Below are 17,421 nucleotides of genomic sequence, written 5' to 3' on the forward strand. Positions count from 1 at the left end.
GGTAGGGAGAGAGCTATCTTCCATCTACTTGCTTTCCACAGATGGCCAGCCTGAAGCCAGGAGCTCCTTCTGAGAGCCGCAGCCCTTGAGCAGAAGCAGAGTAGGCTATGGGATGCAGGCATCCTAAGTGGCAGCATCACCTGCTGCGCCAAGGCATCCATGTCCTGCGTTATTACAGGGTTGTTTGCATCTTCCTGATGCCTAATGACGGAGAACAGCTCTCCATGTGCTTGTTTGCCAGTCTTGTGTCTCCTCTTATGAAGTGCATATTCAAATCTTGGACTATTTTTGTTGGGTTGTTGGAGTTTTTATTCTCACATTGCTGAAATTCTTATATATCTTGGGTATATTCCTCCTCAGATATATTTATCATGAATATTTTTCCTCCAACCTGGGTCTTTCATATTTATTTTTATTTTTTAAAAGATTTATTTATTTTTATTACAAAGTCAGATATACAGAGAGGAGGAGAGACAGGGAGGAAAATCTTCCGTCTGATGATTCATTCCCCAAGTGAGCGCAACGGCTGGTGCTGTGCCAATCCGGAGCCAATCTGAAGCCAGGAACCTCCTCCAGGTCTCCCACATGGGTGCAGGGTCCCATGGCTTTGGGCCGTCCTCGACTATTTTCCCAGTCTACAAGCAGGCAGCTGGATGGGAAGTGGAGCTGCCGGGATTAGAACCAGTGCCCATATAGGATCCTGGCATGTTCAAGACGAGGACTTTAGCCGTTAGGCCACCACGCTGGGCCCTTTCATGTTTATTTTTAAGAACACCTTTATGTGAGCAGTAGTTGAACAATTTTAGTGAAGTTAGATTTATCTACTTATTTATGTTAAAATATTCATTTGATTTTTATTGGAAAGGCAGAGTAACACAGAGAAGGAAAGAGAGAGGCAGATCTTCTATCTGCTGGTTCATCCCCCAAACGGCCACAATGGCTAGAACTGAGCAGATGTGAAGCCAGGAACCCAGAGACTCCTCCATGTCTCCCATGGGGGTGCAGGGGCCCAAGAACTTGAGTCATCCTCCACTGCTTTTCCCAAGCTATAAGCAGGATCAGGAGTGGAGCAGCCACAACTGCATGGGATATTGGAGCCATAGATGGAAGCTTAGACTAATAAGGCATGGTGCCAGCCCCCAATTTAGCTATTTTCTTTATGGCTAATGTTTTCTTTCTGCTCGCAGAAATCTTTCCTTACCCAGAGATCCTGAAGATACTGATGTTTGTTCCTAAAGCTTTGTAAGTTTTATCTTTGGAGTGTGCATCTGTAGTCTATCTTGCATAGTTTTCATTTGTGGTGTGATTAATTTTCTTCCACAGGGATACCCAGCACCACTTTCAAAACAGACTCCCCTTTTCCCATTGACACCATGTCACCGGGGTTCTGGTTCTGCACTACATTCTATTGCTTGGCCATTTGTCTCACCCACGTCATTCTATTACTGAAGTTTCATGGCACGTGTCTGATCAGCCAGAGTAAGTCCTCCTACTGTGTTTAAGATCTTTGCATTTCTATATAATTTTTTTAAAGCAGTTTCTCAATTTCTTAAAATCTTTTGGGATTTTGGGTTGAGAGTGTATTCATTCTGTGATCAGTTTGGAAGAACACTGACAGCAATATTGATTTTCCGATACATGAATTTCATATATCTTTCCATTTATTGATGTAGACCTTGATTTCTCTGAGTGATGTTTTATAGTATATGCTGGAGCTGTTTCACATATAATGCTAAATTTATGTTTCAGTATTTTACGCTTTTTAACCTGGTATACACAAAATTTTAAAAATTCAAACTTTTGGTGGTTTGTTGTTAGTTTTAGGAATACGAATGACTTTTTCTATCCTGACTGTATGACAGCTTCCTAGGGCCCATGTCTGCAGATAAAAACAGTTGTGTTTCTCCCTTGCCCGTCTGCACACTTTTATCTTCCCTTGCCTTCCTTTCCCTGGTTGAGCCCTTCTAGAACAGTGTTGATTAGAGACTGGGAGCCTGGGCAGTTTTGACTGTGGGGGGAGCGTTCAGGCTTTCATCATGGCAGAGTCGTGACCTCTGGGTTTTCTACACATGCCTCCTGCGCCGTCAGAGAAGTTTTCTGATGTTCTGTGTGTGTGCTGTGGATTTTGCTTTAATTTTGAACAAGTGTTGAATTCTGTCCAGTGCTTTTCCTACATCTCCTACATCTTTTGACATGATTCTTTTCTCCTTTTTTCTTTTACTATGAGTGCATGTTGATTGATTTCTGTATGTTAAGCAAAATAATATGTATTTTTTAAAAGATTTATTAAATGGAAAGGAAGAGTTAGAGCACTTCCATTTGCTGGTTTACTCCCTAAATGACCGCAATGGCTGGAGCTGGGCTGATTGGAAGCCAGGAGCTCTTGCAGGGCTCCCACGTGGGTGCAGGGTCCAAGGACTTGGGTCATCCTCCACTACCCTCTCAGGCACATGCCTAGTGAACTGGATTGAAAGTGGAGCAGCCAGGACTCAAACCAGCACCCACATGGGATGCAGCTTTTCCAGCTAGGCCATAGCGCCAGCCCCCAAATTTACATTTTGAAGGACAAGCTGTACCTGGTCATGGTCAGTTATCCTTTTGATATGTTGCCGTATCCCCCGAGCTGAGATTTCATTAGGGATTTTGCGAGTGAGTTCAGGAGAGATAATGGGATAGGGTTTTCTTCTGAGACTCCTGCCTGGTTTGGGGTCAGTTTATATTGGCCTTGTGAGAAGGGGTGGAGAGGGTTCCTTTCTCTTCTGGAAGAGTTCATGTACTGCTAATCTTTGGTCTTAATGTTCATGTTCATAGGTCTTTCCAGTGTTAGTTTATGGGAGGTTTATGAATTGTGAGTTCCATGTCTTAGTGGATTTAGGGTGTATGGAATACCACAGACCAGGCCTCAGTTCTGGAGACTGGGCGTCAGGTCTGACGGCATCGACAGGCTCCTCTCCCAGCCTTGTGGCTTCGTCTGGTGGTCTTCTCTCCTGTGTCTGTGTCCAGGTCTTCTTATCTTGGAAAAACCCCAGGCAGTCACACTGGACGAGGGCCCAGCTATATTTATCTTTTCCACTTCTTTAAATGATCTGACTCCATATCAGTCACGTGCTGAGGTCCTTGTGGTTAGGATTTCAACAGGAACATTGAGGGGACACAGTCCCACCCCTATCATAGGCTTATTCAGATCTTTGTGTGTTTGTGCAATAAATTCTATCTCACAGGAAATCCCCTTCACCTAAGCTGTCAAACCGACTAACATGGGTTACTTATATCTTATCCTTTTAATGTCTAAATAGTGATCTTCCCACTTTAATGCCTGGCACAGGGGATTTTTGTTGGTGATTTCTCTAAATACAGGTTCTGTTAGCTGTCGGTCGTGACTCCTGTACCAGGGACATAGGCTTGGAGAAGATTGGTGTCAAAATCAATGAGAAGTGAGTATATGCAGGGTCATTGCACTACAGCTGCATAAAGCAAAACTCGACTGCACAGCATCTCAGAAATTCTCATTTAATTACACAGACAGAAGATAATTTATCTTACAGTAAGTGCTGTGCTGTTTCTATGATATCAATGTTGTGATTCATCCATCAATAAGTCTTATTATGTGCCTTAAAGAGCTCATGCATTAAATGGTGATTCAAAAACCAGTTGTGGAGATATATTTGCCTACTGCCTGATTAAGAGTGATTTTTGATGCCCTGATCTAGTAGGGAGAAAATCTCTGATCTCTGAAAATGACTGGGGAGGATTCCAAAGGTGTCCTAGAGGCACCCCAAAAAACCAGTCCATCTTTCTTTTGGGTGGGCCCACTGAAACTCTGCTTTTGTTTCAGCCATTGAGACCGTAGACAGTTGATTACCTTAGGGGCGAGATTTCTGAGAAGGAAATCCTTTCTTTGGATAGTCTGTCAGGGGTGACTTTAGACTCCCAGCAGTGTAGAGTTGGTCACAATGTATTTGTTATCTATCAAAAAATGAATAGGAATGGCAAAATACCAGTCAATGACGTGGAGCAGACCAACGTGCCCTATGTCTATGCTGTTGGGGATGTCTTGGAAGGTAAACCGGAGCTCACGCCAGTGGCCATCCAGGCAGGCAAGCTGCTGGCTCGGCGGCTGCACGGGACCTCTTCAGAAAAGGTGAGTTTGTTGCGATTGTTTTTGAGATAAGCTCTTGATCCAAGCCACATTATAAAATAGCAGAAACACTCCCATGCTTGTTTTCCGGGTAAAGGGCCCTTCAAAGGGCGCCTCTGCAGTTGACTTATTACTTACTGATGGCTTGCAGTCAAGCAGTCTTTGAGTACTTGCTCCATGTGGGAGGGAGAGGTAGAGCCTGGGCCACTCCCGGGCAGGTGTCCAGTGTAGCGTTCCATCCATCCGTCCGTCAGGGGCTCACCCCCGTCCTCCTTTGGTGTGACTTCAGATTTCTCTGACATTGCTGATGTTGTAAGGATCAGTCATACTGAACTGGGCTCATTTATTTTCCTTTTATGAACAGATAGGATACAGATTTCTTTTTTAACTGAATGAAGTGTCAAAAAAACTGAAGCATGTGATCTGTTTATCTTTCAGTGTGACTATTCCAGCATTCCAACAACCGTGTTTACTCCTCTGGAGTATGGCTGCTGTGGGTTATCTGAGGAGAGAGCTGTTGAATTATATATGACAGAGAATCTGGAAGTAAGAGTGAATGTTACTGTTTCCTTTTTAAGAATTTTTGATCACTATTTGTCTTTGCAGTCACTTTTTATTTGTGATTTTTTTTAGGCTACTACAATGCTTATATTGTTGGAAATCATTTTCCTGTGTTGTGAGAATCAAAAATTAATTTAAATTCCATCTCTCTAGCAAGCTAATAAAACGTGTGGGGGGAATATGGAAGTATAATGTGAGATTTAGGTCTTTGAGTTACAAGTGCAAAAGTCTACTGAGCAGGCTGATTATACAGCAAGTGCCAGGTTGTTTGAAGATCCTGTGGGGGTGCAGGGGCAGGCACAAGCCAAGGCTTTAGGAACGGACAACAACTGGGAACCTGGAAGATCCTCCCCCCTGCTTCTTCTTTTACTTTCTTGGGGTTTCTGTGACATGTGCGCATACACAGCCGGTTTTTGTGTTCTGCAGACACAAGTTATTTGGCCCTGGGATGCCCTGAGCATCTGTCCTGTTCCTGAGCTTATCTGATAGTTTCCAGTGGAACCACTTTGACTCGCTGTTTCTCCCACAATGGGAGAGGAACTTGGGTGGGTCTGAGTTGCATCGGGTGTTCCTGCAGAGTCACTTTGATGTTGCTGTGATGGGCTTGGAGGGGAGGGGAGCCCGGGCCAGGGTGCAGCGCTCGTGTGCCTGTTCAGATTTGGTTTTATTTGCACCACCCACTCACTCCATAACCTCCTTCAGTCATAACCTTCAAAACGTTTTCATGTGTTGTTTTTTTTGGGGGGGCGGGGAGGGAAGCAGTTTGGTTAGCTGTTTTTCCCCTTCTTTTTTGTATTTTTTGTCTACCCTCCAAGAACAGGAGAGGATGGGGAAACAAAAAGAGTTGGATTATTAATGCTGGATGTTTCAAGTAAAAGAGAATTTAAGTCTCAGTTCTTTCCCTTGAAGGCATTTTAATTGTATAATTTAATTTATTACTAGGAATTTCTTTAAACCACAGCATTGATATTCCTTAGTTAAATGGCCTGAGGACTTGTTGAAACTCCTATTTACAATTCTGCTGTTGGGAAAATGTAAGATTAAAATTTTATAATGTTATTTTAGATGGTTCTTGAAATTTACATTTTGTAGGGCATTATTTCATCAGAATCCTATAATTAACTTCTCATAATAATGAGCCATTTCTTTAGGGTCTTGGGAAAATTGACTGTAATAATTGTACACTTATCACTTCATTTAAAAAGTTTTGAGATGAATGAGAAGTTCAGGTGAGAAAGTAGGCATCTGAGAGGAAGAATGGATAAGGGAATGTCCTGATATGAAGGAAAGTCTCCAGGTCCATGAGTTTCTTTGAGGTCTTTGTCCTACTTATTAATATTTGTAAAAGCTTAAAGAAGATTAAAACAATTTTATTTGAAAGGCAGAGTTTACATGGGAGCAGTGTCCCACGGCTTTGAGCTGTCCTCCACTGCTTTCCCAGGCCACAAGCAGGGAGCTGGATGGGAAGTGGGGTGTCGGGATTAGAACCGGCGCCCATATGGGATCCCGGTGCATGCAAGGTGAAGACTTTAGCTACTAGACTACCACACCAGGCCCAAGAACAAATTTTATATAACTGCATGTTATCAGATCCAGAGGTACCTGTAGTCCTCCTGGCATAAAATCACAGGGGCCCAAAGCAAGTCAGTGCTAATGCATTCATCTGATGGCTTGACTCAATTTAGAATTTCCAAGTATTTAAAATCAAGGTACTAACCTGACCTAATGAAAATCCCTTTAGACATCTAATGAAATCCTCGGTTTACTGGCAGATATAAACCATGTGTATAGATACTTGAAAGTCATCCTGGACCTGGTGCTGTAGCCTAGTGGCTAAAGTCCTGGCCTTGCACACACTGGGATCCTTTATGGGGAACAGGTTTGTGTCCTGGCTACTCCACTTCCCTTCCAACTTCCTGCTTGTGGCCTGGGAGGGAAGTGGGGGACAACCCAAAGCCTTGGGACCCTGGCACCCATGTGGGAGACCCAGAAGAGGCTCCTGCCTCCTGGCTTTGGATTGACTCAGCTCTGACCATTGTGGCCACTTGGGGAGTGGGCCAGCAGATGGAAAATGTTTCTGTGGATCTGACTTTCCAATAAATAAATAAATAAATAAATCTTTTTTAAAATTTTTTTTTTAAGATTTATTTTTATTATTTTTTCATTGGAAAGGCGGATATACAGAGAGGAGAGACAGAGAGGAAGATCTTCCGTCCGATGATTCACTCCCCAAGTGAGCACAACGGGCTGATACTATGCCGATCCGAAGCCAGGAGCCTCTTCCGGGTCTCCCACGCGGGTGCAGGGTCCCAAAGCCTTGGGCCGCCCTCGACTGCTTTCCCAGGCCACAGGCAGGGAGCTGGAAGGGAAGCGGGGCTGCTGGGATTAGAACCAGTGCCCATATGGGATCCCGGGCGTGCAAGGCGAGGACCTTTAACCACTTGCGCCACCGCGCCGGGCCCAGTAAATAAATCTTTTAAGGAAGAAAGTCACCCTTTGCCTGTTTGTCCCCAGCAATTCATTAATCACCAGGAAGCCCTTGTGGTTCTCCTTCAGAATGTGTCTCAAATCCATGTATTTATTTCATTTCTGCTGTCGCCATCCTGTTCCAATCCACCATTATCTCTTGTCAGTACTACTGTGAAAGCTTTGCCCTCTCCGGTCCGCTCATCACTTTATCCAGCGTCCTGTCTTAGACGAAGCCAGCATGGCACCTCCGCTCTTGGAATTCTCTCCTGACACTAGCTTGTGTTTGCTGTAAGACACAGACTGTGTCATTAGAGCATTCGTGCTTCTTAAGCAGGTTGCTCCTGATACTCATGCTTGCAACTCTTTGTCACACTCAGGTACTTGGTTTGTCCCAAAGTCTCACCACGTTCTGCACTTGGCGCGATCGCTGTGTTTCTCGTTTCCTTTGCTTGCTCTCTATTATGCTAGGTGGGAAAAAAAACCGAATTAATCAACATACCCGTGGCATCAGAGAGAATATTCTCCAGCAGAAATAGATAAACATATGCAGTGTGTTCTTCTGTGGTGCAGTAGTTTTGTATCTGATGGAACAGTGTGGGAGATGAAGTGGTGGAGGAAGAAAAGCGTGAGATTTCTAGGTCTGAAGTTCAGATTTTCTCCCTATTTCATAGAAGAAAAAAGCAGGAGAATTTTGCTGACACACATTGTTAAGGACAAATTGCGAACCAGAAACATTTTATCACCTGATTAGAAAATTCATCTAATCTCAGAAATATTACATAGAAAAGGTTTAGATAATTATATGTGGGAAAAGAAAGTCAAGGAAGATGATGTGCAGGGATGATCCAACAGAAATATATCTGCTACTCTTTGGTGGAAAAATCTACTAGTATAGAAACAGAATTCTAAAATATAACAGAAGAAAATTTGTCTCTGGTTGTAAGGGACAGCTGTATCTAAAAGACTAGTACAACATACTTATTGTGAGATAAGTTAATGTTGATTGATTGTCACAAACATGCCCTCCTTAAGGTATTGATCTTTAGGAATCCAGACTGAGAAAGCCATTTGTCCACAATGGGTGAAGACTCGGGCTGGCCTCACCCTTTTCAAGGACACAGGACGGTCAGTGTCAGCCTCTACCACCAGAAGGGAAACTCACAAAGGCCTCTTTTTATGACAGCGGTGACGTTGGGTTAGGAGCTCGCCGGCTCTAGTATGACCTCATCCTGGTGATATCTGAAATCCCTGTTTTACCTCCTCCCCACAACCCGCGGGTCAGGGCTAGAAATTCAACCATGAGTTGGGGATGATGCAGGTGATTTTGTTAGCAGTGTAAAAAGAAGAGGAAAGCACATTAATAGGAAGAAAATTTGAGAAAAATTATCCCCCATGGAGTCCAGAGAGTTTTTGGTCATATACGTTAAATCTAAAATATCTAAAGGAAAAATTATGGGAAAGAAATAAAGAACATGGGAAAATGATGTCTGAATAAAGAACATCAGTGGAGAAATGAGGAAAAGCAACCACATAGAAATTCTGAAGCCAAAATGGTTTAAGAACTAACTGAAATTTTTACTAGGGGGATTCAGAATCAGATTGGTGCGGGTTGAAAGAGAAGCAATGAATTTGGAGTCCGTTGAAACTATCCAATCTGAAAAGCAGAGGGGAAAAAGGAATTACGAGAAGTGGAGAGCGCCTAAGCGGTGTTTGTGGCACAGAGAAGCGCAAGCACTGCGGGCACCGCATCACATTGCAGGAAGTGAGGGGCAGGAAAAGGTTGGGAGAATTAGTGGCCCAAACTTTCCGGATGTGATGAAAGGTGTGAACCCACATGCCCGCCTGCTCTCACAACATTACACAGGATGAATTCCGAGAGATTCACACCAGTACACGTTACAGTCAAACCGTTCAAACTCGGAGATAAAGTTCTGAAAGAGAGAAGTAACTCCTTACACACAAGGTATCTCCAGTAAGATCGAACGGTCACCTCTGTATCACAAATTATGGAGACCAGAAAGCTAAGGGTATGTTTAAAGCCTGGAAAGAAAAATTATCAACCAAGAACTCTCTGTAGAATTACATCTCCTGAAAAACAGAAGCCAAGGTAATTGATGCCTCAAAGAAGTACCGAAAAGGCTGCAGCTTAATATGAAAGGCACTCAAGGGTGACTGACATGCGTGTAAAGGAGCTGGCGCTGCGTCAGGCAGTGGCACAGGTAAACGGGAAAACCAGTTTTATCATTCTTTCATTTTGCTTTGTAACTTTCTTTTTCCTAAGTAGTTTAAAAGGCAGTAGGAATTAAAACAGTAATTATAAATATTCTAATGAGTGCACAAGGGAGCCTTAAAGAGTTCATGAAAAAATATAATTACGTTTATTTTGAAATTTTGCAGAAAAAGTTAAGGTTTCTTCATAGCCTTTTTACAAAATACACATTTTCTGTGGACTTTCTGAGGCTGTCTTGAAAATTATATATAGAGTTGTAATCTGTGACAATAAGATTATATAAAGGAAAAGGGACAAAAACTAAATTAGTGCTTAGATTCCACAAGTTGAGGATGTTAATTGTAATCCCCAAGGTAACCACTGAGAAATAACTAAATATAAGCAGAAAAGGAAAAGAAGGAAATAAAAAAAAATGGTGCTGTACCAAAAAAGCCCTGAATACGAATGAAGAAATTGAGCCCCAAATATACTCCCTTCCTTTGTGTTACTGTTTCCATGAATATCATTTTCTCTCCCACTTGCCATGTGTGTAATCTTTGTTACTATTTGCATGGAATAGCGTTTCTGTCTTTTTAATTTTCACATTTGTAAATTTGTGTTTTTGTACCTACAGTGAGTTTCTTTACACAGTGTGTAAATGGATTCAGTTTTTGTTTTGTTTTTACCAAATCTGCCCATCTTGGAGCCAGCATCAGGCCCGGCAAACTAAGCTGCTACTGTGAGGGCAATAGGCCATGTTGGAGTGGCAGTTTGAGTCCCAGTTGTTCGGCTTCTCATCCAGCTGCTAGCTAATGTGCACGGGGAGGCAGGAGATGTCCGCCCTCGTCCTGGGCCCCTGCCACCCATGTGGGAGACCTGGGTTCCTGGCATAGGTCTGAACCACCCCTGGCCACTTGAGGCATCATGCTCAATTTGTCTCTCTCTCTCCCCTTCAAATAAAGAAAGAAGTCTTTTAAAAGATATCTTCTGGTCTCCACTGTTTAATTGAAGAAATTTGTGTATTTACATATAACCTGAGTACTAACAAGAAGGGTTTATCTCTTTAAGGAATCTATTTGGAAGTTATTCCCATCAGGTATTTCAGCAAATGAATCTTGGGGAGGAAAGGACGCAATTGAACCCTTAATAGAGCTAATAAATGTATTCATCAAAGTTGAGGCTATAACATCAATACACAAAATCAGTTGTCCATATCTGCAATGAATTATCCTAAATGAAAACACAATTGCATTTATAGGAGCATCAAAAACAATAAAATACTTAGAAATAAATTTATCCAAAAGAGATGAAAGATATGTAGTCTGTAAATTACAAAACATTGCTGAGAAATTTTAGAAGACTTAAGTAATTGAAAAGGCATTTCCTATTCATAGACTAGAAGAAATAATATTGAAATATAGGATAAAGTTAGGATTGATAAACAGACAGGTCTGTGCTCAAACAAAACATTCTTTAATCCAGTGGGGATAGAAAATTGTGTATGAGAATAAGATAATCATAGTTTACTATGTGACTGCTGTGAATAGCTTGGTGTGGTTTTTTTTAAGTAATAGCTTTTATTGAGTTTGGGACTTACATATACCATATAATTTATTACTTAAAGTATATTATCCAATGAGGTTTAGCATATTCTTAGTATATTTAGTATGTTCTCTTGTGGAACCAACACAGTAGTTCAAAGAACATTTGGATCCCTCACAGAGAAATCCTCTCTCCATCCTGTTTCCTGCCATACCCCTGAGCCTTGGCTCTACTCTGAGGACCCTAATGCATTTCCAGTTTCTGCAGATCCATCAGGGCGATTTTAAATAGACAGAATCATTCAGTTTGTGGTCCTCTGGGACCAACTTCCATCTCTTGGTGTGATGTCTTCAAGGTTCCTTCGCCTTGTGGGTGGGTTTCACTTATTGTCTTTGGGTAGGCTGTACCATGTTCATTTATTGGCAATTTGGACAACAGGTGGGCATTTGAGCTGTTTCCACCATTTGGTAATGACGAATGATGTGGCTCTGAGCCTTCGGGTCCAACGCCTCTCGTGGGCACTTTGTCATTTCTCCAGGGTGTGCGACAAAGTAGAATATGGGGTAGCTATGAAAAGCCAAAAAGCCAGGAGTTGAAGAGGCTGGGGGTGGGGTTGTTCTCAGAGCACTGGGGGTGTGTGTAGCTCTGTTGTCGCTTCGATTTCAAAGTCCTGTCTTCGGCATTGCAAGCCTCCAGTCTGATTTAAGCCGCCGTGTTTATTGCAGTGTCTCAGGGCGGCCTCGGCAAACAAAAGCAGCTTCCAAGGGGGCCTCCTGGAAGGTTTTCTTTTTCACTTTTTTACAAATTATTTTTATTAAAAAAAAGTTTATTATTTTCCATGGTACAGTTCTGTAGGTATAGGGATTCCTGCTTTCCCTCCCCGTTTTGCCCCCTGTTATTACAGTAGTACAGACCTTTAACAGCAGTTACAGGTTTAGCACTCTGGTCCTGAGTGTATCATTACGTTGTAGACAGAGGTAGATAATCTAATGTGCATTGAACTGTTTCACCAGGACTCCTCCTTTTACTCAGGAATCAAGTTGCCTATTGCAACATCTCTTCACTTCCGGATGTGTTTGTCTCCATTACAGAGTTCATCTATCAGAAAATATGCATATCCTTGAATGGCTGATAGTACTGAGCTTCCTTTCATGTACTTTCTAGACATTTGCATATTTTCTTTGAAGACCCGTCTGTTTAGATCATTTGCTCTTTTAAAAATTGGATTAACTTGCCGTTTGTCTTGTTTCTGAGTTAGAGGTGCTCTGAACCTGTGCATGTGTATTCTGCACGTGAGTGCCTTAGAGAAGGTGATTTCCATTTTTTGTCCTTTTCTGGAGTTTGTTCTTTGAAACACAAGTCATCGGTTTTAATGAAATGTCATGTAAGCATTTTTAAAACTGCTTTTAACTCTTGGATGTAAGCACGAGTGGGCCCTTCCGAGTTCACCTTGGCTCTCGTGACGTGAGGGAACAGCTTCATCTTCCCACAAACCTTTGAACTTATGTGGGGACTTTGCCAGCTCAGAGTGTAGCCATAGATGGGGGTTGGCACGTGGGTGCTCAAAGCGTAGCAGGCTGGGGAGCAAAGAGAATGAGATCCTGATGCTTGTCTCCCAGAGAGACAGGTGGGCGGAGAAAACCTAGAACCCAGGCCAGTGACAGCCGAGAGTCCCGCGCCTCTTCGGGGATGCAGTGTGACACCAGGTAACAAAAAGCTGCAATGGTGACCCAAGCGCAGAGTGAAACGAGTGAAGCAGAGATCACATAATCAAGTTCCAAAACTAATTTAAAGCACCTTAAAAAAAAAAAAAAAAGCACAAAGCACTGTTAGGAAGACTGAATAAAGAGTGTAATGAAGAAAGGCCCTGATTAGATGCTAAAATGTAGCACATAGTCGTAGTAATTTCAGGTGTGCTGCAGTGGCATCCAGGTGGGCAAAAGATGAGTGGAACAGAATACGAAACCCCAACCAACAGATTGAAACGCTCACACGAATCAGCGCGTGGCAGAGGACGGATTCCATATCAGCGTGAAAAGACTCGTTAAAGCACGTTGGAATAAGCAGATAGGGATTCAGCAGAAAAACGAAGTTGGATCCAGGGCCTTGTGCCTACTTTGAAACAGGGGTGCAAGCCTCCAAGCAAAATTTGGGAAGTGCTAGAAGGCAAAAGTACATTTCATGAAACTAAAGAGAGTGAAGGAGATGCGGAAAGGCGTGTGTGTGCTCACGTCTCCTTATTTAAGGCGGGAGGTGACGGGACACGCCCATAAATGTTCCGGCCGTGTCTAAACCTCACAGAGTTCCCTCCATTATTTTTTTGTTTCGGCCTTAGGGGTGTATTTTTCAGAATGAGGTAAAGAAACTATTTTCTGCTCTTAATAATCACAAAGAATGAAGAATTTCTGTTAAGACAGGTGAAAGACTTTTTCTCTTGTGTTAAATGTATGTCAAATCTTAATTGCTTTTGTTACAAGTAACTGTATTATACCCTTTTAATGAAAAAAAAATTATTTGTACTGCAAATGGAGTAACCATCGATGCCTTACTTTACACATTTAAAATTACTGTTTCTCAGTGGGATTTTAAATAATTTGAATTTCTCTATTGTGGATTATAGCTCCGAATCCATTTCTTCTGTCACCAAACATAGCTGTCTGGGTGGAGTGGTTGAGGGAGCGACACAGGGAGAAGGTGGCTGCCCTGGGCAGGCCGGAGGAGCGCGCCCAGCTCGCGTCTGGTTCTCTGAGCACCGAGCCACGCTTGCCGAGGCTCCAGGGGTCACTGAGGGTGCAGGCCTGAGGCCTGGGGGACAGAAACACATGTACAGGGTGTCATCCCTGCTTCCTAACTCTAGATGACGCTCCAGCTCTTTGAGTGATCGACCTTGTGTCGTTTCTTCTCTCTAGATTCCCTTTACGTAAAGACTGTAGGCAGGTGGCCAGGCTATGCAAGGCCCCGTCTGGGCCACACAGAGCCTGGGGTGTGGCTGTGGATTGGTGCTACTCCATAAATGTCTCCACACCGAATTCTGCTTATTGGTCTGTGTTTTGCTTCAGCTGAGCCAAGCAGAGGTCAGCACTTTGGTGCAGCTGGTGTGTCCGGGGCTGCGGCCTCCGAGCTCCCATCAGACATATGGTGCGGAGATTGTTCACGGCAGATAAAAAGAACACGGGGGTGGCTTTCATCCGTGTTAATTCAGCCTCTTTATCTCCTCTTCCAGGTGTATCACACTTTGTTCTGGCCTCTTGAATGGACAGTAGCCAGCAGGGACAGCAATACTTGTTATGCCAAGATAATCTGCAACAAACTCGACGATGTATGTATGCGTGGGAGCTGAGATACTGTCATTGCTGAGTGTAGCTTTTACTCTCCCTTGTTTGGATTTTAATAATTTCCTTAAAGATAGCTTTAAGGGCAAGACAAAGCTCCTTCACACCGTTTGCCAGTCACTGTGTCTGCAGGTTGTAGAGGGATGGTTTGTTAAAGGGATTTGCCAGTCCCATCTTCAAACACATCATTAGAAGTTGTCTGGTGATTCACTTCCCCCAACGCCCATGAGAGCCGAGCTGGACCAGGCTGACGCAGGCAGCTCGGGAGTTAGTCTGGCTTTTCCATGTGAGTGGCAGGGATCTGATTACCTGATCCATCACCACTGCCTCCCACATGAGCAGAAAGCTGGAGTTGGATGTGGATCGGGGGCTTGAACCCACCCGGACGCTCCTGTGCATTGTAATCACTGCCCTGAATGTCTGCTCCCTCCAGGCTGCCTTGATAGCTGGCTAATTCTAAACTAGTGTGCCACACGCCTTTTCAAGGAGACACACCAAGTGAAACTCTTGGGAATCGAGCTGGGGAGGTAAGACATGGACACAGGTGGACCTCAGCAGCGCAGCTGACACTGAATGTGGTTCACTAAGTAGCGCAGCCATTCTCTAGGGTAATTCTCTCCTGTCTCAGCACTCTCAGTTCAAGTACAACCAGAGACACATGTCACAGGCCGACAGCCGGCGTGGTGAAGCTACTCAGAGCCTCAAGACTTCTGCCCTGGCTGGAGCTGGGTGCAGGCCACTGCGGTGACAGGAGGCACTGGTCACAGTGACCCAGATGCTGCAGGGTGACAGATATGCAGCATCTTCCGAGGGCCAGTGTCACAGGTGTCTGGCTGCGTTCTGATGCTTTCTGAATGTGTCCTCTGAAACTGATACTGTGGCAGGTGTGGGCAGCCTTTCCAGAGGAACAAGGAGAGGCTGTCAGGCCCCAAGAAAATGAGAGGGCCTGGGGATTGGCTGGTGGAGCCACTCCAGAAGCAGGTCACTGTGAGGCACCATCCCAGCGCTTCTTTCCCCATCTTTCTTTCCTACTCTTCCTGCTGCCTTCAGCTCCCAGCCGGACCCCAGCTCACACCCTCTGGCCTCTGCTTGCCTCCCTCTATCCATTCCCGAGTTTTACCCTAGTCCTTACGGAATGGAAACCTGAGTTTCCTGCTGGCAAAGCTGTGTGGTGTCCCTAGCATAGCAGCGTGCCTTCCTTTCAGTGGTCAGTGGGGATTTTCACCAAATGTCCTTGCTTTTCTCTGGGCTGCTCCTCACTTCCGGCTTGCTATATACAGAAGGCAGGACTGCATGAGCTGGGCGAGCAGCCCCCTGTGAGGTCTTGGGAACTGCACATGGCACCCATAACATGGGTGCTCTCTGCCTGCCACATGTGTGCCAGGTGGATGTGTGTGGCATTGGCTGTTCTGAATGTGGCTTTCTGTGCAGAATTTGCGTGGGCCAAGATTTCTGCTGGCATTGGCCATCGCAGTCCTTTTCAGTACTCTTTCTGTTGTACACCTTCGCTCCTGAAAATCAGAAGCAGAGTCTGATGCAAAGCTATCAACGAAGGGACAGCCTCAAATGCACTGACACCTTGGAAATGAACTAAAGTCCTGCTTCCCGTCTCAGGGGAGTGGAGAGGGTCTGCTGGTGATGTCACTGAGATCCATGCAGCAGGCAGTCCTGGCGCACGGCACCACGTTGGCCCCCCGTTGGCCTCTGCATGAGGTCCTGGGCTTCCTGGGCTGGCAGTCTCTGTATTGCCAGAACAACCTAACACCTCAGAACTATTCCAGCGTTGGACTTTAATTCAGATTTGTTATGTTGTTGTTTAGCCCTATCTCAGCATAATTTGGAAATTTACATCATACTAATGAACTCCTTCATGCAGTGGGTAAATTGCTTGTTCTAGTAAATTTGAGTGCAAATTAACTCTGGATGTGCATTTACTGGCTCATTTAGCAGATTGTTACAGCGGCTCCGTCCCCCCCAAGTAGCATTCCTGGCTCAGTTCAACCTGAGAGTTGTTTTCTCTGAGTTCTAGACTCTTGACAGTTTCCACTGTGAACTTGTGGCAAGTAGATTCCAAGTCAGACCATTAACCTCCTGGGACCCTGTGTGCTTTGTTCCTGTGTGATAGAATCGGGTGATAGGATTTCACGTGCTTGGCCCCAACGCTGGTGAGATTACCCAGGGATTTGCAGCTGCCATGAAGTGTGGGCTCACGAAACAGCTTCTGGATGACACCATTGGGATCCACCCCACGTGTGCGGAGGTAGGAACCAGGAGGGGACACTGTGAGAGAGCGTAAGGTCCAGAAGATTCTGTGCTTTGAGTGTTTTCATGTTTAGCCAAGACAAGATATTCTGAGTGTCCTCCGGCAGCAGCCCTGATGTCTAACCGAACGTTCCTCCGGCTTCCTTCCTGGTAAACAGGTATTCACAGCGCTGGAGATCACCAAGTCCTCGGGCCTGGACATCACTCAGAAGGGCTGCTGAGGCTAGTCCTGCTGCTCCTCGGTCATCCTTGTCACGCTCTCGGGCAACAGGGGCCACCCTCTCCATCCACTCCTCACTCGGGGCTCCTCCCCCGCGCCCAGGTAAGAAGGAAGACAAGGAGACAGGACAGCAGCAGGTGGCACCTCCCACACCTGGCTGCCTGGAGAAGCAGAGCCGCTGCTTCCTTGACGCCCTGGCTCAGAACCCGCTGCCGGCGAGCCATGGCCGATTCTCCTGCAGGTCGGAGTGCACCGTTAGCCAAGTTCGCTTTTCTCATTCCTTGCATCGTCACCCTCATCCCATGCTGTTTATATGAAAATATATTTTCTGTTATGAAACTGACTATAAAGCAGCAGCTGTCAGTGTGTGGGCCAGGCACGTGGGTGAGTGGGCTCTATGGCAATGTGGAGAACAAAGAACTGGGTACAGGTTGCAGTGGGCCCATGCTCCCTTGGCACCGTTAATCCTGTGCGTGCGTGCCCTGCCTCTTCTCTTCTCTTCTCTGTGTCCTCAGGGTGAGCCCTGGGAAGCCACTGTCCTCTCTAGACCAAACAGTAGTTCAAGCAAGAGTACACAGATGTCTTCCTCGTGTCAGTCTTAAAAGAACTTAATATTTTAAAAAGTATTCGCTGCTGTCTCAGGGGAGATCTAAGGCCTTGTCAAGTGTCCAGTTACGATTCATTCAGT

The 17,421-nt window shown here is 44.7% G+C and overlaps 1 protein-coding gene across 3 annotated transcripts in view; it reads left to right on the forward strand.

Moving 5' to 3' along the window:
• Nucleotides 1-17,068, forward strand: part of TXNRD3 (thioredoxin reductase 3) — a 41,714-nt gene extending 24,646 nt beyond the window's left edge. For 2 of the 3 annotated variants that reach the window (XM_040994918.1, XM_040994922.1), the window contains 6 exons: nucleotides 3,358-3,434; nucleotides 3,985-4,141; nucleotides 4,577-4,684; nucleotides 14,143-14,238; nucleotides 16,377-16,511; nucleotides 16,672-17,068. In XM_040994918.1, coding sequence (XP_040850852.1) covers nucleotides 3,358-3,434; nucleotides 3,985-4,141; nucleotides 4,577-4,684; nucleotides 14,143-14,238; nucleotides 16,377-16,511; nucleotides 16,672-16,734 — 636 coding nt within the window. In that variant the 3' untranslated portion in view covers nucleotides 16,735-17,068. The remainder of the gene's footprint in view (nucleotides 1-3,357; nucleotides 3,435-3,984; nucleotides 4,142-4,576; nucleotides 4,685-14,142; nucleotides 14,239-16,376; nucleotides 16,512-16,671) is intronic. The other variant, XM_040994921.1, reaches the window with a different exon arrangement.
• The last annotated feature ends 353 nt before the right edge of the window (nucleotides 17,069-17,421 follow it).

Source organism: Ochotona curzoniae, unplaced genomic scaffold, assembly GCF_017591425.1.
Source record: "Ochotona curzoniae isolate NIBS_2020 unplaced genomic scaffold, NIBS_Ocur_1.0 contig_908, whole genome shotgun sequence".
NCBI classification, from domain to species: Eukaryota; Metazoa; Chordata; class Mammalia; order Lagomorpha; family Ochotonidae; genus Ochotona; species Ochotona curzoniae.